The 21,611-nt window shown below is 41.1% G+C and overlaps 3 protein-coding genes across 3 annotated transcripts; 2 read left to right on the top strand and 1 right to left on the bottom strand.

Moving 5' to 3' along the window:
- Positions 1-364: 364 nt before the first annotated feature.
- Positions 365-2,534, top strand: zgc:123278 (uncharacterized protein LOC641569 homolog). Its single transcript, XM_040132040.1, has 6 exons — positions 365-721; positions 839-923; positions 1,029-1,094; positions 1,255-1,418; positions 1,541-1,643; positions 1,870-2,534. Exons 1-6 carry the CDS (start codon positions 680-682, stop codon positions 1,986-1,988), a joined length of 579 nt encoding a protein of 192 aa, XP_039987974.1. The 5' UTR covers positions 365-679; the 3' UTR covers positions 1,989-2,534.
- Positions 2,535-2,883: 349 nt separating this feature from the next.
- Positions 2,884-10,799, top strand: tsg101a (tumor susceptibility 101a). Its single transcript, XM_040132039.1, has 10 exons — positions 2,884-3,314; positions 4,408-4,495; positions 4,621-4,686; positions 5,353-5,516; positions 5,868-5,994; positions 6,377-6,434; positions 6,765-6,859; positions 8,659-8,861; positions 8,968-9,207; positions 9,296-10,799. Exons 1-10 carry the CDS (start codon positions 3,273-3,275, stop codon positions 9,383-9,385), a joined length of 1,173 nt encoding a protein of 390 aa, XP_039987973.1. The 5' UTR covers positions 2,884-3,272; the 3' UTR covers positions 9,386-10,799.
- Positions 10,800-11,213: 414 nt separating this feature from the next.
- Positions 11,214-18,136, bottom strand: ldha (lactate dehydrogenase A4). Its single transcript, XM_040133117.1, has 8 exons — positions 18,005-18,136; positions 15,657-15,782; positions 14,839-14,956; positions 14,539-14,712; positions 14,187-14,360; positions 13,883-14,000; positions 12,676-12,799; positions 11,214-12,515 (listed from the first exon to the last, which is right to left on the bottom strand). The coding sequence occupies exons 2-8, from the start codon at positions 15,780-15,782 to the stop codon at positions 12,351-12,353; spliced, it is 999 nt and encodes a 332-aa protein (XP_039989051.1). The 5' UTR covers positions 18,005-18,136; the 3' UTR covers positions 11,214-12,350.
- Positions 18,137-21,611: the final 3,475 nt, after the last annotated feature.

Raw genomic sequence — 21,611 nt, 5'->3', positions numbered from 1 at the left:
GTGCGTGTGCGTGTGTGTGTGTGTATGTGTTTTGGTAACTTCCAGCAACTGAAAAGGAAGCAGTGAGTATGCAGGGAATACTGTATGGTAGAGGAAAATAAGCAGCTCAATGAGGCATGGCATTAGTTTATTACTACTTTCTAGTTTTACATATTGTCTAATTAAATATGAATACACGTTAACCGTAATCTCAAACATGTTAGACTCAGTTAAACTGAGCTAATTGTAAAGATACTGGAGAACAGCCAGTTTCTACAGACTGCAATGGTTTGTCAGAGTTTACAGGTCAATATCATTATTAATAGTACTTTGCAAATCATGTGTAAAACAGAGTAACAAAAGCAAAGACTTCGGTACCAGTACATTAGCAGGGGGATCCTAATATTGATCCTGATCAAAGAGGTTAACAGTTACGCCACCATTGCTTCTCTACCAGCCATAAATTATTAACCAAACTAAAAACATATTGGTTTATTTGGTAACCATTACACTTTATTCCCGGTTATTACTTTTTAGGGCAGATGATTTGCATAATTGTGAAGCTGTTCTGTTACTGGCTTTCAAGGGTCATAAAAAATGAGAGATTATCCATAATCCCCAGACAGACAGAGAGACAGGCGAGGGTTGGTGAGTGCTGCTGAGCGAAAAGATATACAGAAAAAAGTAAGAAGCAGTAATCATGTCATCCTATGAGGATACGGTTAAGAAAATGCTCCCTAAGGTAAGAATAATCATCAACAATTAAGAGAAGAATTAATTCACTCTAAATCAAACATAAACGAGGAAGCTGTATGTATGAATTTGTTCAGTGTTTGTTTTTCATCCTTTTGTTTTGAAGACTTATCTTCGTAAACATGTGGCTCATGAAATACATGTTGCAACGACTTACTTCAAAAACCTTGTGCCCAGGATGGATGAATATGGTAAGATGCAAAATAACAGCTCACTTCTTATTATCATTTATTCTACATGTGGGTAATTTCAACAAGTACTCTAAATGATACAGTCATTGTTGCATTTTTGTACAGTTTACAATGATGGAACCACAAAGGACTTGATGAGTCTGACTGGAACCATTCCTGTCCTGTTTCGTGGTAACAATGACATTGCATTTTGTAATCCTTATTACACGGCTAAATTATAACCAGAAGCTCACTTTGACGTGGATTCTGGTCAATTCAAATGAAGAATAAGAAAGAAATTCCTCAGAATATGCACAACAAAATAGCCCGTTCTCTTTTTTTTATATACAAGACAAAACCTACAACGTACCCATATGCCTCTGGATTGAGGAAAACTACCCCCAGTCTGCTCCCATCTGCTATGTCAGACCCACACATGAGATGATGATCGTCCGAGGAAAGTATATCTCTAGCAATGGTGAAGTCAAGCTGCCTTACCTGGAGGAGTGGAAGAATGTGAGAATTGAAACATTATCTTGTATTCTTTGACAGGGAATGATGTTTGTTGGCGCCAACACGTGTGCTTTAGACTTTGGAGCCATGCTACACTGATCTGACTTTTTCCTTTCCTCTGTCAGGGCGACTGTGACGTAGTGAGCCTGCTGCAGGTGATGGCTGCCTTGTTCGGAGACTTTCCTCCCGTATGTATGCAGCCTCAGTCAGAGCCCAAACAAGCCTCGTGTAAGTAACAGACAGTGACCATGTTGTTTCAAAACAACACCAGCATCTGTAGATACAAGCTGATGCTGATAAGACAGAACCGCGATTCATTTCTAGGCTGCACCTGATTGATTGTGAATCTAGGTCCGCCACTCATTAACCTAAGGCTGAAAATACCTTTGCTCTGTCAACATGTTTTATGAATTTGTTGTGACTGATAAGGACCTTTTTATTTTATTTTTTTTAGGTTGGCTACAGTTCCACAGGCAAGCAGAGGTACTTTCAAAGACAGATGGACGTTCATATCTGTCTTTAGCCAGAGAAGATGGTCAACCTTTCCAGCAAGCAAATGAAACCAACTGTTAATGTTTTGTGTAATGTGACAATGATTTCTATAAAAACCGTTTTGGCGTTGCCTGTGAAGTGTTTTATCCTTTTATACAGTATTAGATGGTATCCACTGATTGTTTTATGGTTCATGAATTCATAATTTCAGACATGCATGTATGTCTATTTTTCAAATGATTTAGATTGTAAATTTCAAAGAGCCCCCGATGAAAACATATCTACAGTGTTTGGTGGGAAATGAATTGTACATTTTTTTTAAAAAATGTTTTTTTTGTATGAACATAAACTACTTTGGGACTTGAATGGCATGTTTCCAGACGTGAATTACTTTATCAGCGGCTCATAAAGCTGTAACTGCATTTGTTGTGACATTAGCCACAAATGTTTTGGACTTTTGACCAGAGAGGAGAAAAGACTGTACTTTGGAGAACACATATACAGCCAGGCACAGCCCAATAGAGTGTGGTATATTACAGAAGACTTGTCACATTTCAAGAACATTTTGAAGAAAACAGAAGAGCAGAAATTCTCTTTAGTTATGCTATAAACACTTGTGTAAGCCAGTTTGCTTTGGTTATTGATGTAATATCTCACTTACGCTTTTTTAAAAAAAACTTAAAAATCTAGATTAACCAAACTTTTCACACAGAAAATAAATTGAAATGAATTAATTAATTGAGTTATTGTAACTAGGCTGTAGTTTATCGCAAGAGACACTCAAAAGAAGAAAGCAAAAAGAGGTCATGATAATATGATTACATGTTCAACACAATAAATTGCAACTGTTCCGCAGGTGACATTACGGGAGGTCACACCTACAGTGCGGGTCGCCTTGAAAAATCACTTGTTTTTATCATCCTCATACATTCTATCTTTGTGCCAAGAAAATTAGAGCATTGCTACCGGTTGATCATCGTCTACTACTCAAGTCAAACGCGGACCGGAAGCAGACAGGTAAACTGCCGGAAATTCCCTTTGTTGACCATCGGATATTTCTTTCTCGGCCTCTTTTTTTTTAGAACTATTAAATAACTGTTTTGTCTGTTTTCTGTTCTCGATTAATTAATCGAATCTCGGCGCATCGACCACACAGACATCACTCCTGTTGGACTGGAGGGTCTCATATAGAAACTAAATCACTGTCCTAACTGTAGTCGGGCCCGAGACTGGGCTAACGTTAGCCTAGCATTCAGTGAAGTCTTGCTAGCTAGCGTTAGCTTGTGTTAGCTGTCGCCCCAACTGGCCTAAAAGAAACTGTTTGCTCACTTAACTCAGTAATAAGAACGGTTAAAACAACCAGCCATGGCCGTTGTCAACGAAGGTGCCCTGAAGAAAATGCTGAAGGTAAGCCTGCTGTTTAACTGTTGTGGCACTTGGTGGCCAATAGTAACAAGTAAGCTAATGTTACCGATACCAAACATGGCGCTATTAGCTAGCTAGCTAGTTAGTTGGTTAACATTTCCTAGACTATGTTGTGCTAAATAATCGGTCCGTTTTCCCGACAGGTTTGGTATACAAACATTTGGTTGTGTTATAAGGGCTTACTAATGCGACGCATTTTGCTAAGATCCCCCGTACAGATTTGTTACATTTTCTGGCTATCTAGCACAGCCACCCAGCTAACATCACTAATGTTGACTATAAACATGTCTTTAAAACCGCCATTCCCAGTTTTGTACATTAAATTTCATTCTTCCAACAATGATCCCACATGTTAATGAGCAGTGATATAGCCTATATAATTATTCATAAAGGTTGCTATCTTAATTAAAGAAATATCACTTTGTTGAGTAATTGTACTTGTATTAAGTGTAAATTACGTGTGTTTTCTGCACGTCAAAGTCAGACGGTTCGTGCTAAAATACAATGCAGTTATTTTAAATCTTAATCCGCCATTTTTGATCGAAATGACTTACTGATCGTGCAATAGATTTACTGATCTATCTAATTTGAGTTTGGATGACAGATGAAATATAGACATTACGTGTACTCCACAATTGATTACAGTCTAAAATGTAGGCCTTTCAAACGTGTGAAACAAACTTTAAAGATTCCATCGGATTTCGGACAGAGTCAGAACGGAAATTAACAACCCAGGTTTAGTTGCAAGTGTAAGTATAGTATCTCTCAACCAATCTTGGTAGCTTGATAGCAGGGTCCAGTCCTAAGTTTTGACTGATGGCGAGGCTACACTTTCATCACATTCAAATCACAAAATGTGCTTTTAAGGACCTGGAGTAAAACAGTATTCTGTTTAAACAGAAAGCAACTATGGGCTTTGCCAAATTTAATAACTAAGCAAACAACTGAGCTTATTAGTTGTGTTTGCTAAAGTGTCAACACTTTCGAAACCTTAGTGTCAGCAATTGTCTCTGAACTTTCAATATAGTAATATACATGACTTTTTCTCCTCTTTTCTTTTGTTGTCATTGTCCAGCAATACAAATACAGAGATCTGACTGTTCGTGAGATAACCAACGTTATCTCCCAGTACAAGGATTTGAAGCCAGTTATGGATGCTTATGGTAAATTAAATGATACTGATCTCCTGTGTTTGACTGTCTGGTCTCAATTATATCCTGTATATTTATATGATGGTATATATCACACTTGTTTTGCTTGTTGAAATGGGAGTCTACTTGTGTTTCAGTCTTTAATGATGGCTCCACAAGAGACCTGATGAGCTTGACAGGAACAGTCCCAGTGAGCTACAGAGGTAAAGAACATTTCTCTTGCTTCGAAAAAACAGTTTTTCAATAAAATCATAATGCATAATTGTTGCTTCATAGAATTAGAAAGTCTTCTTTTTCGCTTGCCTTCTGTTTCCCTGACGTGTGCTTGCTTCACTTCACTCAATTTATCTTGGTCTTTTTAAAACAAACCTCTCATCAGTAGGCCTAAATAATGTAGCAAATGGAAAAATACTTCTTTTTGTCAGTTCAAGGGAGATGGAGAGAGAAGTTGGTTGAACCAAAACACATGCAATATTAGAACAAACGTGTACCTGCAAAGAAACTGCGTCTTGTATCATCCTACTCTATGTGCTTAATCTACCAGTTTTCCTACTGTTTAGCATCGTGTTTTCTCGCAGAACATTTATCAGTGGGCTTCATCCCTAACCCAGATTTTTCTCAACATCTGGGTTGGCATTGCTAACATACATTGCTATTGTGCTTGATATCGCGACAAATTTGGTGGAGATTTCTTAGACTGTGAAATGAATTTATTTGACATACAGTATATCATAATTGTTGTTTAGTTCATGTAGAGGTGCCATGTGCTTGCAAAATAGTAGATCATTTGTCAAGTATTGACAGTCGAGAGATGAGAATGTTGAGACTTAAACAGTGACATTTTAACCGTGTGTGTTTGTTTCCTGTAGGCAATGTCTACAACATCCCAGTGTGTCTGTGGTTGCTGGACACGTATCCCTACAACCCTCCCATATGTTTTGTCAAACCTACCAGTGCCATGATGATCAAAACTGGCAAGCACATTGATGCCAATGGCAAGATCTACCTGCCTTATCTTCATGAGTGGAAGCATGTGAGTATGAGGTCTTCAATCAGTATTTACAATTATAAACTGTTTATTTAGGCAATGATTATATGTGGAAGGTGTGAAATGTAAAAACATAGATTAAAGTGAATAATAAAAAAACTATACAAATGCTGTTACAGAAGTTTTATTGAAATATATATCTATCTCTGAAATATTTTGAATATGTTTAGAATATATTAGTCATCAGCACAAAGGGGGGCAGTCACAAGGGGCCATAAATGTACCTGTGACTGCAAAAATATTTGAACTGTGACTTGTCTGTTGATCATTTGACATGATATTCTGCAATTGTTGTATTCGTTAGCAAAACTTAACTTCACTGTATATATGTTACAGCCGCAGTCAGACCTGTATGGTCTGATTCAGGTGATGATTGTGGTGTTTGGAGAGGAGCCTCCTGTGTTTTCTCGTCCCACTACACAAGCCCCCTACCAACCCTTCCAAGCAGCTGGACCCCCAAACCGTGAGTGACATGAATTTTTGTCATAATAGGTTAATCTAAGTGGCCAAGGTGTTGTCTGAAAATGTCAGAAGAACAGGATGATCCACAGGCCGCTGTATTTTTACATTGAACACCTCTCAGTCATATTTCTGTCCACCCAATTTATATCAATGATGGTTGACTAAATATTAGAAACGCCTCTCAGTAAAAAAAAACATCATGTTTTTAATAATGCATTTATTTTCTTTAGCAGCAGATGGAGCTCACAGCACACCCTTGAAACTGACAGTAAATGTGTCTGTGTGAGAGTGAAAGAGCTGAAGAATATTGATGTATATGACCTCAGACCTGGCTGTTTCACTCTCTCTCTCTCTCTCTCTCTCTCTCTCTTTCTCTACCTCAGCTTCCTACATGCCTGGCATGCCTACGGTGTCACCCTATGGCCCAAATCCTAACCCAGGGTAAGATGTTTGCCATGCAGTTCTCGAACCTCTCTCCTGGAGCTAACTATATTTCCCAACAAACTTCTCCTGGCTCGTTTGTCTTTGTGGTTTCTTCTGCAACATATCACACGCATGCATTTTATTACTGAAACACTGTACAACCCGGTCAGTTGTGTGTGTGTGTGTGTGTGTGTGTGTGTGTGTGTGTGTGTGTGTGTGTGTGTGTGTGTGTGTGTGTGTGTGTGTGTGTGTATATATATCTCTTAAAGTTAAAGCTAGGTGTTTGAAATTTTTGAAAGTAGAAAATATAAAGCGTTGCCTATTTGTTGATCATATAACTATTTGCAGAGGCTATCCAGGATACCAGTACCCAACGGGCAACTCTTATCCGACCACTGCAGGCCCTGCACACTACCCAACCCAGACTCCAGTCTCCACAGTCGGTATGTATTACATTCAGTAATCGGGGTGCTTTAATTCTGCTTTATAACATGGGTACATTTGCAAGTTGAAATTTGCACTGGATTTCAAAAGTTTTTACAAAGACAGCAAGATACAGAATAATCGGTTCACTCAGAAACTGTTAATGTCTGCATTTCTCCATGCATGTCTCTCTTTTAGATCCAAATGTAAATCTGCAGATTTATAGGTTTTGAAAATTGTGATTTATAAGGTAACATTCAATCGTACAACAGTTTCTGCTGTATTGTGATATTGCAATACAGTGCTTCAGTATTAAGCCAAAAATTAATTCACCCCAGACAAAACAATACCTTTCCTCCTTTCCGTAGTCTTTAGTTAACCCTGGATTAAGACACTTGACCTTCTGAGTCAGACTCTCTCACCCTCTATCTGACTTCGGAGGCGCGCTGATCCGCCACTGAAAGGTCGTTACTGTAACTAGAGTGGGGAGCGTTAAAGGCCAAAGGGTAGGATGGACCTGAAGGGAAACGAACAGTCCTGCCTCCAAGACCCCACACCCCACACCTCAGAAGTGCACGGTGCTATATTTAGGATGGGAACAGTAACTTCAGACAAAGACAGAACTATGATCAGTGGACCCTTCTGCTGTCCCAACAGAAGTTAGCACCAGTGAAATGCTAGTCAGGGACCAACATGCAGGAGGAGTTTAAGCCGGTTCCTATATTTAGAGAAGAGGAAGAAATGGGTGTGGCAGAAAACTACTCAGATCTCAAGGACGATCAACTCTGACATTTGTAGTGGTCACTCCAGACTGCACATGAGGTGGTCTTCTAGTTTATGATGGTGTTTCATTCACTGATTTAAATCTGATATTTTATTATTTTAGTCAATCCCATGTAGATGTGTTTGGGAACAATTTATTAGAAAAACCTGAAGCATTCAATTGTACCAACTTCGAGAACACCGAGCTTCAATAATATACATATGAAAAAATTTTATAAATACATATAAAAAAAAACGTTAAATGTTACGCAAACCAATAAAATACCACTTAAAAAACAGTCTTAAAGTTTAGAGAAGTAGCGTTTACTGCTATAATTCCGTTGGATTACATTATTGCAGTTAAAAGGGTTTTCCTTTTTTCCAGTAACTGAGTTTCAAATTAGTAAGATGTGTCTTAAGCATCCTGCTTCTGTTTTCACAGCCACCTACTTTGCACAGGAACTCTGCCGATGCTCGCCATCTTGGATACAACTCAAGCTATAACCTAAATGAATGAGCATCTAATGTCAGCTAATTACAGATGGGTGATGAATTAACGGTAAAACCTAAATAAATAACTGTAGAAACATAACACAGGCAGATGGTTCCATACAGACCACAAGGGGTCACTGGATGGTTTCAGTGTAAAAAGGATGTGAGTCATAGGCTGTGCCTTTCACAATTACCAGATCTCAACCCAGCTGAAAACATTTGGCAGATTTTTGTGCACTCCACCACCATCTTTAAAACATCAAATAAGAGATTATAATTAGGAAGAATGATGGTCATTCCTCGTGTTGTGTTCCAGAGGTTTTTGTTGGCCGTTTTACTAGACACATGTTGGTTTTTCCTTCAATATTTAACCGTCTGTAAATATGTAGGTCATCTGGCCGAATGTTGTCTCTTTGGTGCTTTTTTGATTTTGCTCTAGACCTGTGACACAATACATCATACATTCAGTGGCTTGTAAGGAGGTATGCGGCCATACATTACTAGCCTAACAATTCCACATTGAACAACTGTTTACTTTCTCGCATCACTTCTTAACCTCTTTAAGGTCAGAGCCGAGATGGCACGATTGGCGAGGACACCATCCGCGCATCTCTGATTTCAGCGGTAAGTGACAAGCTTCGCTGGAGGATGAAGGAGGAAATGGACAGAGCTCAGGCTGAGCTGGATGCCCTGAAGCGTACAGAGGAAGACCTGAAGAAAGGACATCAGAAACTAGAGGAGATGGTCTCAAGACTTGACCAGGAAGTGGTGAGAGATCCTCCTCTCTTTCAATGTTATATGTTTTTTTTCTTTTTCGTCTACTCTTTTCCATAATAACAAAATTAACAAATGGCTATATGGTTGTCTACACTAGACTGAGGTTGACAGGAACATCGAGCTGCTGAAGAGAAAGGACGAGGAGCTGAGTGAGGCCCTGGAGAAGATGGAGAACCAGTCAGAGAACAACGACATTGATGACGTCATTGTGCCCACCGCTCCGCTGTACAAACAGATCCTGAACCTGTATGCTGAGGAAAATGCAATTGAGGACACTATCTTCTACCTGGGAGAGGCCCTCCGTAGGGGCGTCATAGACCTGGAAGTTTTCCTTAAGGTGACCACGTCAGCACAAGCAAATGCATAAGAGAAAGACACATTGGCCCTCTGTGGTTTCTATTGACTCTTATCCTCTTTTGTTACAGCATGTACGCCTTCTGTCCAGGAAGCAGTTCCAGCTTCGTGCCCTTATGCAGAAAGCCCGCAAGACTGCCGGTCTTAGTGACCTCTACTGACCCACACCGACTATCTGGAAGTGTTGGTATATTCATTCTCTCATCTCCCTTCTTTTTCCTTTATTTTATTCTCTTTTAACGTCTACATGTATTTCAACCACTGCTCCTTTTTTATATTCTCTATAAAATCTGTGAAATCTAAACAGGAAAACTTAGCAAGAATTGGACTGTCTTGTTTAGCACAGTGATATATATCCAACTGTGTGGCCACAGTTGTAGTGTGACACCATTTGTATTTTGATCCGACCAAATACTTAAGATCATCACGCATCAACATTCATGACCCAGACATGACACCCTTTCTTTTGTGTCCCAATATAATATTTTTAAAAATACCGTCACCACGCTGTGAACCAGGTACTGTGGTTGACATGAACCCTGCTTAAGACACATGCCATATTTGTAAAAGAGAGTTGCGAGCCTATTCTGTGTATAGTGTATGTGACATTTCCCCTGAGTGTTTGTGGTATAACTGGGTTGGCGATCAGCGAGTTATTGTGTCGACCTGCATATGCTGCACTGCAGGATGGCCCACAGGTTCCGTGAGCAGTCACTTTGCCAGACAAAGTCATTTGGCTAGTAAGCACAAATTGCTAGGGGCTAGAAGAGAGGGGCTTTGTAGAGAGCCCCATATGTCCACACCCCTCCATAATGAAAAGGTTAGGGTCTGGTATAAATACCCAGGGCAACCTTTCAGGAAGATCAGGGGTTCAGCCTCAGGATTTAATGCTGTAGGAGGTATAGGTCATGTTCGGTAGCCACGGAGTCAAATGGATCACTTTTCATACAGTAGAGGTGATGACAAAACATGGACCTGAACTGTGTTTCTTCATGGTCTTGTTTGGGTCTGTTAATCAGCTAAATTTTGAGTTCCCACCCAATTGCCCACACTACTATGTTTTTTCCCTGATCTGTGTGTGTCTCTTTACGATGGCGTGAGTGAGGTTCTTTCATTGTGTCAGCTGCTCAGGTCTACCCTCCAGTCTGACTGCATTAATGAGTCAATCAAGTACAGTAGTTGTTTTACTCTGTACACTGTCTCTAATTAAGGTGGGTGGCAGTCTTGACATACCTAATTCTATAATGTATTACGAAGGAAATTCTGTATTTTTACTTCTGTTTTCCTTTTGCTGTCCACTTATTCTCAGTTCAGCTGAGAAGTTTAAGATTTCAGTAAAAAGTTGTGAATAAAGCCAGAGTGTTGGAGGGTACAAAAAAGTAAAGAAATATTGTACTAATCAAAAAGTTAACTTATGTAAAGTTTGCAAAACAGATCTCATTTAAATTAGCCTTTTACTAAATGCACTTTGAATTGTATGATAGAATATCTGCTGTTATTTTTTTTTCTTGTTTCCAATTCAACCACCTGTTCTTTTATATCTGTAGATTTATGTAAATCAGTACAAATAAAAGAAATCTGATGTAATGGTTCATCTCGTTGAGATCATTTCATTGATCAGTCTTTCAATATATTTTTCATAGTTGTTGAAGTTACATCTGTTACAAGTTACGTGTTCTCTTGTAAAAAATTTTTGACAAACTCAAAATAGCTCTAATGGACAGTATTTTAGAATTCAGTGGTTTGTTTTCACTGATCAAACATAGTTTGTTTTTTTTTTAAAATACTGGTGTTTTTTTTTTTTTTTTCAGCAGCCGCAGCGGTATGTACATAGGTGTCACATAGAAGCTAGTGACCACATTTTAGTCTCCTGCACAAAAACCTACTCTGCCTCATGTGGTGACCTATACTGAGAGCAGCTGAGTCATCTGCCCTGTAAACATGTACAAATTGGATGGCAAACTCAAGAAAGGACAAAGGAAAGACATGTATCATTATCCTGGCAGATTTATTTGATAGAACGGCAAATAAAAATCAATATCCAGCTGCCATGACAGGTAGTTCCTTAGTGAGCGATTGATCGACCATATCTAATGTAAAATTAATACATAAATAGATCTTAACAGTATTAACTGTTATAAATTATAGCATCATTTTTTCTTGATGTCCTTTATTCCAGAGTCTGATGGAGTAAAATACAAACCCTTTTGAGGGTATTTAGGGTGTGAAAACAAACAAACAACTTCAGGATTGTGACCTTCTGTTTTGATTCATAACCTGGGCCTAGGTCATGATCCTAGCTGACTCTTTCCCATTGGCTCTCTGTTATCTCTTTGCTAATTTAAATTATGACAAGTGACCTAGTTAGCAACCCCTTTAATTTTCTCAGATGTAACTTTTCTTGTCAGCATCTTGCCTATTAAATTGTTTTTCAGTGCACTTGTGGTTACGTTTGTTTAAAAAGGCTTCGATGCCAACCAGTAGATGTAGCATTGCTTTTCTCGAAGGATAAGGTACTTTGGTATCACAGGATGTTTGCCCAGTGATATATGCAGCAGGGTTGTTATGACTCTAGGTGGATAGGAAGCCCTCCTCATAGAGAATGGAATGTCTCCATTATACTCCAAATAAAAAAAATTAAATAAACAGAGATTACCAAGTGGAAAAAACCAACTGGCAGTAATCACACGATACATAGAACACATACCAACTACAAACAAGGAGTGTACAGCAAGAAACAGCCAGAGTGCACAGTAACATACAGTACGTAGGAGTATATGCAAAGGCCATACGGCTGATGTTTAGACAAGACGACAGATAAATACCTCCTCTCTCCAACACAGGCTGAGATCAAAGGCTAAAGGTATGAGTTGTGTTTCCAAAAATTCAGTCATGGAGGGAGGAAGGCAGGTGGGAGACAGCAAAGGAAAATGACACCCATGTGTGAATATCTGAGGGTAAAATCTTAAGTTCCACTGGCTTAGCTACAAACACTTGGCCTTTTTAGATACTCAAAGGTCTCATTGGCCCATTGCTGTGAGGGACACAGGATGTACGGCAGGTGGGGGTTGACCACAGCGTTTGTTGTGGTTTCAGGGCAGATTGGAGAATTCGTGGGAGCGCTCCTCACAGGGTGAGCTCCTTCTGTACGCCCCAAAGGGTCTCGGCGCTCTTCACCAGCTGCTTCTCCTCTTCAGGCTTCAGTGTCATGTGAATGACGTCCGTCAGGCCACTGTTGCCCAGGACAGAAGGGATACTCAGGAAGACCTCATCCTTCACCCCATGCATGCCCTAACAGACAAAGGGAAGAAGAAGGCCGAAAGGACAGGGTGAGCAGGCCAACTCATCTTTAGAATGTACAGTATGTTTTGTAAACTAATCAACAGGATGAATATCAGCAGCTAGGATCTGCCCAACATTGAAGTTCAGGGCTTGCTCCCAGGGTCCCTACCTTGACCAGTGTGGACACAGGGTGCACTTTGTGCAGGTTCTTAAGGAGGCTTTCCACCAGGTCAGCCACAGACATGCCTATGGCCCAGGAAGTGTAGCCCTTCAGCTTGATAACCTCATAGGCTCTGCAGTGCACACAAACAACAAGAAAAAAGTAAGAGTGAGAACTGCATGTCTCCTGGACTGAAGAGAAAAATCAAGCTGTCAAGCTGCCTACTTTGGTATTCGGGACTGTGTTTCCTCCTACTTTGTCATTTTCCTCTAATGTCCCTCATCCATCTACTTTCCAGATGTTTTCATGCTGAGAATTTACCTGTTTATCACTATAAGAGCAACAAAAAATTAATTGAAGCCTGCATGTTAGTTCAGTATCTAATGCTGTTTTATGGGGGAATTTTATAATTGTCACTCCCAAAACCCTGCTGTGCTGAGCTTGATGTATGCATGCAGAGAGTGGCACATAAATAAACCTGGTCCCTGTGAGTTATATAAATGAACTTGAGATGAGGGCAGTGCACCAGAAACTCAAAATTTTGAGATATAAAGTACATCTTCGTAAGCTTTCAAACTAACTGAAGAGAAACATGGACAGACTTTAGATGGTCTTTCTTCTCTGTTGGGACATCCTTTCTTTCATACACGAAACCTTTACAAACATCTACGATAAATCGCTTATTGTGTTGTACATGATTGACCTCCCTAAGGACCTTAGCCAAGATAAGTCAGGCTGACTGGCTGACAATTAATAATGGGACAATATCAGGGTTTACAGGCAAGGCTTTGCATTACGTAACTTTCAAAAGAACTACACTATTTCATAACACAAAACAGACATCAGTGACCAATGTAGCAATGCTGATTAGGTACCATGGATAGGTCGTATTAAAATCATTAGTTTGAGAGGAAAACCTGCCTTTGGTCGGGATTTAATATAATTTATTTCATTATATCAGACCTGGGAGTGTAAGCGGGCCATGACCCCTACTGTACACTATCATGTAACAGAGAGTAGCATTGCTATTGTGTTTGCATTGGCTTCCAGGCTCTAGTGAAATGTGTAATGTGTACCTGCCTCTGCTTGCCTTTTGGCTCATTTCCCTGGTATAATTCCTCAGCAAGGCTAGTCAGCTCCATTGGACTGTGCCTGTTCGGGTTTTTCTTATCTTTCAGCTCATTGGAAATTTACTGTAAAAATAAATTGTTCTCACCCATCAACCACCTTCTTATGAACCTCCTTCCAGTGCTCACTGTCGCCCTCAGCCCCCATTTTTGGGTTGAGGCCCTGCAGGGAAACACCAGCAACATTCACACCGCTCCACACAGGCACTATGAGAAACAGACATAAAACAGTGACCAATTAGTTCATCTTGAATACAGAAATTTTATACACAAAGGCAATCATGCTAATATATATGATATATGATGTAGCTATATTAAAAGATTTGCCAAAGGCCAACTAACAGCTACAGTGAGAGACTAGCGGTGATTTTATTTTTAGTCGAAGCTGCATACCACTGGAGTCTCCGTGCTCTCCGATGATCCAGCCGTGGCAACTGGAAGGGTGGATGTGCAGCTTCTCTCCCATGAGGTGGCGGAAACGGGCAGAGTCCAGGTTGGTGCCAGAGCCAATGACGCGGTGACGGGGGAAACCACTCAGCTTCCAGGCCACGTAGGTCAGGATGTCCACTGGGAGGGTGAAGAATGAGAGGAGAAACGATCAGCCATTAATCTGCACTGAGCTACACCTTTTAACATCGTATAAATTACATAGATTTCTCCAATACCCCTCAACTCAAGCTGCACCACACCTTCTCTTCTCACATTTTCACCCGCCCTCCCTCATTCACACTCCCTTCTGCCTAACCTGGGTTAGAGACCACCAATATGATGCAGTGAGGGCTGTACTTGACGATGTTGGGGATGATAAACTTGAAGATGTTGACGTTGCGCTGCACCAGGTTGAGACGGCTCTCGCCCTCCTGCTGACGGGCCCCGGCAGTCACCACCACCACCCTGGAGTGAGCTGTCACACTGTAGTCTGGCACAGTGACAAAAAGAGTGTTCTGATGCAGCCACAGAATGATAGTTACAGTATAGGTCGTTCAGTATTCAGCACATTTTTCAGCAGGCAAAGGTTGTCGTCATTTTTTTTGCGCATTCATACCTTTGTCGGCCACAATCTTGTGTGTCTTGAGGAAGAGGGATCCGTGTTGCAGGTCCATGACCTCACCCTTCAGCTTGTCCTCCATCACATCAACCAGGGCCAGCTCATCACACAAGTCCTGATTATATACATAAAGTGAGTCATTCTGACAGCTCACCACACACTACAATAAACGCTGACCTCTGCATTACTCCCTGTAAATAAAATGCATATAAAAGCAAAGAATAAGACTATTAATCTCTGCCTTGGCTAATTAGCACCATTATTAGTTTGTGACCTGGCTTCTCTTAGCCTCTGTTGTTCCTCAGCTAGCACAGATCCTGCTAAACTGTTCAAATGGAACAGGACAATATAATGGAAATTTAAAGGTCCCTGTGCCATTTTGTAGAATAGGGTAGCAGGCAGGCTTTCTTTACATACACCTATTACATAGGTCGATTTATTGATTGGTTGATTTATCTAGTCAGCACACCCTCAAAGTCTGTTTGACCGTAGCCCTTGGGGGTTTCTCAGGTCAGAGACTATTTTGCATAACCTTATTATTCCATTCATAATGTTAGTAGTGCTGCTGTGGATTTGATTACTCATTCATGCGTATCTAAATCTGTACTTCTCACGGGGTTTATCTAAAGCCCCATGTGGGTAACACTGTAATAACTCTGTACTTCAACAATTTACCTTTTAAGCTATCATGTCATCTACCTTCCCCTACTTTTTCTTTGCTAATTTCAACATTATTTAGTGATACGCACACAACCGCACACATCAATCAACTCTTTCTCCTCACTTCACACCTCTTCTTTCTCTTTCTGTCTCACCTTGAGCAGTACGCTGATGGCGGAGGCCATGCCCACCATGCCGACACCCACCACCGTCACCTTGTTCCTGGTGCCAATAGGCTCTTCCTTCATCACATGGGTAATCAGCTTCTCCTTGGTGGACATCTGAGGAAATTAAAGAGGCGTGGGAACATGGTGAGGGAGGAGAAAGAGCCATAAGTGACACAGAGGCCAAATTGAGAAAAGAACGTGGGAAGACGAGGAGGAAGGGGGAGGACCAGATAAGAAAGAGGCGGTACAAAAAAGTAGGTAAGCAGGTACAAAGAGTGTAAAAGGGGAAAGAGGGAAGTTGAGAGTGTAAAGAGAGAGGCAGTAAAGTAGAGCTGCATAATGTATGTGGCAGTTAATAGCAGGCCCATACAAGGCGGTACGTGACTGCTTTCTCATCCCACAATGACTGAGTCAAACTCGGGTTTCCCCTTTTATTTCACCAGCATTACAGAAATTGAAGTGTATCCTTTTCTTAACCCCATACACGACTTCTATTATCGTCAACTTCCAGTTTCAAACTTTCAAATCTAGCACCATCTTTACTTCCATAGATGGTTTTATGTTTCCCCACGGCCACCACTGCCTGAGAAAGTACTGCAGCCTGTCGTCGGCAGGCACAGACCATCCCCAACTGACGTCTCACACACCACTTTATGTGTTTCCTGGTTGGGCCGCCATGGCTGGGTGCTCATGCTTGCAGGGGAATTACATCATGAGCATGACTACGTAGTGGAGTGTGGCACGCGGCGGAGTACCGGCCAGGATTAATACGCTGTCACACCTTCCTTGAGAGGATATTTAAAACCTCTTCATGGTGACTTTGCACACAATAGTAGGAAATGTTAAGTGGGACAGTCATACCTAATATCCCTTTATCCAATTATCTCTCACGCAGAGGTGAGCTGAGAGCTTACTACAAAGCAGGGCCTGATCCCGAGGCTAGCTGGGTTTGCTCTTTACAAGAGAACCCTTTGATAGCTCACAGTAAGGTATTACTGTATATGTGGCCAGAGTTCCTGTGTTTACTGTCGCAATATGCTGTACAACCTAGCCAGACTACTTCCTTATTGCTTGATTGAAAGGGGATTACGAGCAGGATTAATAGTAACTGAAAGAATTTAATGGGACATGGTTTGAAAGGAAGAGTGAGTGTGAGATGGATGTTTTACCTCAAGCTTTGGATTATATGAATTTCTGGGACTGATAATAAGTAGCTGTTACACGGAATTGGACGACTAAGACTGCCTTATGCGTGCGTGCCTTATATTTCCCAGTGGGTTCTGACATTTACTTAATTTGATCACCAGCAGGTCAGTAAGGGTTTACTGAGCCCTGAAGGGGTGTCAGGTATCATGGCTGTGGTTTAGTGTCTGGTCTTTCACAAGACTTTTTTTTTTTTTTTTTGCAGGTGACTGTGAAAACATGTTGCATCTACACTACTGAATATCAGGCCACGAGATCAAACGTGACTCTCCCCAAACTTTTATTTGCCTACAAAGTTCAGCATCCTGTGGGAATTTTACCAGCAGGAAATACTAGACCCCCCCGCCATGAGCATTCAGTTATACCTCTACTGCGGCAACTCCTTCATGACGCTGTACCAGAATAGCATTAGTTTGATTAAATCAAAAAAATGCAAGCCACACAAAGTCTTATGGAAGATGGATATTTTGAACAGCGGACGAGATCATAAAAAGGGACGTTCGTGGAGATGGTCGCCAGCAGCAGAGCGCACTTGTGCAACACTTGCGTATGTGACATCAACTAAAACCCTCTGATGAAATGATGTAAGCAGATTCAAACCACCTGCAACTCAGGGTTGTTATATCTGCCTAATCATAGTGGGATATTTCCCATATATTGTACATTTTATAAAGGGGGAGGGGTTCTAATGGATACTTGGGGGGTCCCGATTTCTTATAGGCAGATGCCCATAATTTAGAATTTACCATTCATTTCAGTGATATGAGCGTCACGGCAACAGGTAGGAAGCTTGCAGGCCAGACACCTCGTTGCTTCTGCTGCTCTGCTTCGCTAAAACTTTTCCTTCGTGACACCAACGCGGAACACGCACAGCGGGACTTGCCAGAAGTCGAAACCGGGTCCTGGCCTCGTTCGAGACCAGGCAACACTACTGATGTTGACAATGGCGACACGCCCCTCTCTCTCTGTATCATCTAAAAATGAAATGCGCAGCCGGTTGATGAGGTCCCCTCTTGATCTGCTTTCATCAACGACCAGCCAAATGGCTCGGGATACGAAGAAACCCCCCCTCCTCCCCGGTCTGCTCCTGGCGGAGTACTTGTCTAATGTTCTAGTCGGCGGCGTTTTCTTACCTTCGGAGTTCAGTTGAGGATTTGTTTTTTTAAAAGGCGAAAAAAAACACGAGCAGGAATGTCTCCCCTCCTGAGCGCAGCCTTTCCGCAGAAGTGGTGCTGCGGAAGAGGTGTCTCCCGGTATTTAAAGGCAGCCTCCTACGCGGACATTACGTGCGCACATACTAATGAGATCGGGTGGGTCCGTGGTCGCCGCGCGTGCCCTATGTCACGTCCGAGGCAGGATGCGGCAGCGAGGCCGTGCGCATCCTGTGTCTAACGGCCTCCTTCAAAATGTTCAGAGGCATTCCTGCTTTGTGACTGTAAAGCAAGTGGATGCGGGACGGATTCCGTTTTTCTGTCCAATGTTGCCCCAGGGCGGGCGGTGGGAAAGAAGAACTGCCGGTTCTTAGTAGCCCGTTTGCCGCTCTCTTCGGCAGTTCTACCACCTACAGTTACGGCAAACAACTGTTTATAATTTCATTTACGAACAATTTGCATAATTTAGCTGTTATCCCGACGGGTTATAGCTGAACAATTCCTAGCATATGAGTCTCTTAGACTATGACTCATGAAGACGGTGATGCAGCTTGAACCTAGCGTGACACGAGCCTAATGTCTAATACATGACATTTGGTGTAAATTAGCCAAGTGGAGCAGAAAATATGCAGTTTTTAAAAGGTGTGTGCCCCGTTTCGTCTGGCGGTTGATGTAAGACCAGCATCCTGGTGGAGGTTTTAGTTTTAGGGTAAATAAAATGTGGCGGACACTAAAAGGAAATGGTAACTCTCAAGAGCAATATATCTTTGGATGAACAGCATTTTTTTTTTGCGCCACCTGCTGTCTGATTTAAGTTATTACAACACAGTTAAGTTATTACTCAACCCCTCAAACAGTGCAACAAGAAATTGCGTTTCCTATCTGGGTAAATTTTCTCAGTCTGATAGAGCTTGATTCGCCGGACAAAAGACATAGAGGTTGCATAATAATAGCATTTCCACTTTCTTATTGTTCTGGAACAACCATTTGTCCTACACTGGGTCCAAACTTCCGTGCTCCCAGACCATCCAGTCCCAGATAAACTACAGGCTACTATTCACACTTGGACCTGCTGTGATGTTATCTTTTCAGAGATGCGTGAAGTTGCGTGATTTGTAGCATTTTCCTATTGAGTTATCCACCATTTGGGGGGGCAGACACGATTCTTTGTATTTGAGCAGCACCTGAATGTTAGGTTATGAATCACAATATCCTATATCTGACAAAACACCAAATAAAAAAAAAAAAATGTACAAGAACGGAAAAAGCAAATCCACAGTGATCAGTTTAAAAGCTATGATATTTTTAAACAGTAAACTTTTGTCAGAAGCAACTTTGGCAGCAGGTGATAAATGTGAAATTAAATCACTTTCTGTTCTACTTTGATAATCAAACGTTAAAGTGAAACACCGGCTTTGTATTTACCCATAATGTTTTTGGTTGAAAGATCCTTTGAGAAAACAAATCCAAGCAGATTAGCTCTTCCGTCGTGCGTGATCCATTTAGAGCGAACCTCAGAGAGCAACCTTCAGTTTCAAACGTAGTTCTTAAGTGGGTACAAAAAAATATTTAAAACTTAACGGAATACACATCAATGTCATAATAGATTAAACTCCCACTTACATCCCCATTCATTCTTCTGTTTTAACATTATTGGTTTTAAACAGGTTGACACACCACAGATATGTTTTTTAATGAGTAAACTTTTGTCATAAATGCGCTCTGCATTCTGTTGCCTTCTGTCCCTTTTCACAGGCAGGTCAGATTGCAGCCACAGAAAACCATCGCTCGCTGTGTGTTGTCCCCTTTTTTAGCACCTTGCTCGAGCACACTTCAGCAGGCAAGATCTTTCCTGACACGGAGGTTTGAATCCAGGTCGTCCAGCCGATGATACATGATTTCCACACTCCATAAGCCACCTTCTCGCACCACTGTTAGTATCAGTGTGTCAGTCGTTAGAGGCTAAAAGATTTGTAGTGTGACTGATTCATACAATTCAGCGGTAGGCCTAAAATGCCAAATAATATTTCAGATATGATATAAGAATGCAGTTGCAGGTTAAGTGCTAAGGGTTTTCAACATTATTCTGGCAGATGTGTCCACAGCTACTCTCACGTGGAGCACCACTCACTCATAACATATAAACAGTGCACCCTTTGCAGTTTGGTGGTGTGTTTAACGAGTCAGCACTCCGATAAGTCTTTTAATCCACGTCTGCTGCTGAACTTCTCACCTGGAAGCTTTGCTCTAACCGCTGCAGTTCGCTTGCTGCCACTGCTGCTGGTCATATAGTGTTCTCGAAGCTCCATCTCCACCACAGCATCCACCTGTGGGCTCTGTGGGTCCATGCCTCATAACGGGGGGGGGGGCATTAATATGGTCAAAAGGTTAATATTGTCACTCCCTAATCCATGTTGTGCTGACCTTGGTGTACCCTATTAGGAGTGACGAGGAATAGAGCCTAGATGACAACGATTCACAAAATAATCATTTCGATGGGAGTCGGGCAAATGAACTGTGTAGGGCATTTTTTGTGTGTGTGTGTTTTGTCGCATGGATGCCAGTCTGATTAGTGAGATAATTGTAGCAAACTTCAGAGCAGAATAAAGGCTAAATTAATTGATGAAATTCAGTTACATCCACACTCCAGTGGGTTCGAAAACAGACAAAGGTATAAGTGTGTGCAATCAAAATAAACAAATATGAGCTGTCACAACTGAGCAAACTCGAGTCCCTGCAATTTGAGTTTGTCTCTGGCTTGTCATTCTTTTGAATTTATTGTGTTGCTTTCTTCATATACATATTTGTACTGTTTGATTTTTTTTTTACTACAATGCTCTCCTGCTCTAGAATCTTTTTTGTTTTTTTCGTTTATATGAATTAGTGTTTGTATGTCCAATCATTATAAAGCACTGGCATAATACATGCAGCTCACCAGCAGGGGGTGCTATCATAAAGCCACACGAACAACCTCCAGGCTCTTCACTGATAACACTGCAAGATGGACTTGAATGCTAATTTTAACAGTAGTTTCTAGTTGAGTAATATTAAGTATTACTTGGTGGTGATGGTTGCCTGCATTCCGTAGAGTGGATCACTCATCCTAAGTTTCATGCTAAAATCACAAAGATGATTCTTTCATCTTTTCATTTAGCTAAAACTTTGATCATAGCCTGAAATAAATTGATTTGGTTATTATTTTATAACTAGGTGATCAATTTAAATAGAGGGTTTTGTGATGTCATGGAATATTTATCACAATAAAAATTTTAATGCTGAATGAATCAATGAGATGCACAGTGTATGCCGTGTCAAAATCCTGCCTTCACCCTACTGGCCCATGGTTCACAGTGGTGGTTGCTGTTTCGGATCCCCAGGAGTCCCACAGGTTATTTTAGTAGATTAAAGCTGAGGAAAGTTGGTTTGAGGTAGACAGAGTACTGCAAATCAATCCTTTCTTAACAATATACAATACTGTACTGGCTCAAAGGTAGCAAGATCATCCTCCCAGGACCCCAGGCTAATTCTCCTCAAATTCTCCCCTGCTCTTCAGTGTAAACAACATTTACCACTTGGACTGTGACTCGAA

Source organism: Xiphias gladius, chromosome 8 (assembly GCF_016859285.1).
Source record: "Xiphias gladius isolate SHS-SW01 ecotype Sanya breed wild chromosome 8, ASM1685928v1, whole genome shotgun sequence".
NCBI classification, from domain to species: Eukaryota; Metazoa; Chordata; class Actinopteri; order Istiophoriformes; family Xiphiidae; genus Xiphias; species Xiphias gladius.
This window is presented reverse-complemented; position numbering and strand designations above follow the sequence as displayed.

What these genes read in the sequence shown, in the direction of transcription:
- ldha (XM_040133117.1), bottom strand. Translation starts at nt 15,782, where the DNA reads ATGTCCACCAAGGAGAAGCTGATTACCCATGTGATGAAGGAAGAGCCT. An exon ending in CCATCAGCGTACTGCTCAAG is followed by an intron (nt 14,957 to 15,656) that starts GTGAGACAGAAA and finishes GTATATAATCAG; the next exon opens with GACTTGTGTGATGAGCTGGC. An exon ending in AGAGCACGGAGACTCCAGTG is followed by an intron (nt 14,001 to 14,186) that starts GTATGCAGCTTC and finishes TGTTTCTCATAG; the next exon opens with TGCCTGTGTGGAGCGGTGTG.
- tsg101a (XM_040132039.1), top strand. Translation starts at nt 3,273, where the DNA reads ATGGCCGTTGTCAACGAAGGTGCCCTGAAGAAAATGCTGAAG. An exon ending in GGCCCAAATCCTAACCCAGG is followed by an intron (nt 6,435 to 6,764) that starts GTAAGATGTTTG and finishes AACTATTTGCAG; the next exon opens with AGGCTATCCAGGATACCAGT. An exon ending in ACCTGGAAGTTTTCCTTAAG is followed by an intron (nt 9,208 to 9,295) that starts GTGACCACGTCA and finishes CTTTTGTTACAG; the next exon opens with CATGTACGCCTTCTGTCCAG.
- zgc:123278 (XM_040132040.1), top strand. Translation starts at nt 680, where the DNA reads ATGTCATCCTATGAGGATACGGTTAAGAAAATGCTCCCTAAG. An exon ending in CATTCCTGTCCTGTTTCGTG is followed by an intron (nt 1,095 to 1,254) that starts GTAACAATGACA and finishes TTTATATACAAG; the next exon opens with ACAAAACCTACAACGTACCC. An exon ending in ACCTGGAGGAGTGGAAGAAT is followed by an intron (nt 1,419 to 1,540) that starts GTGAGAATTGAA and finishes TTCCTCTGTCAG; the next exon opens with GGCGACTGTGACGTAGTGAG.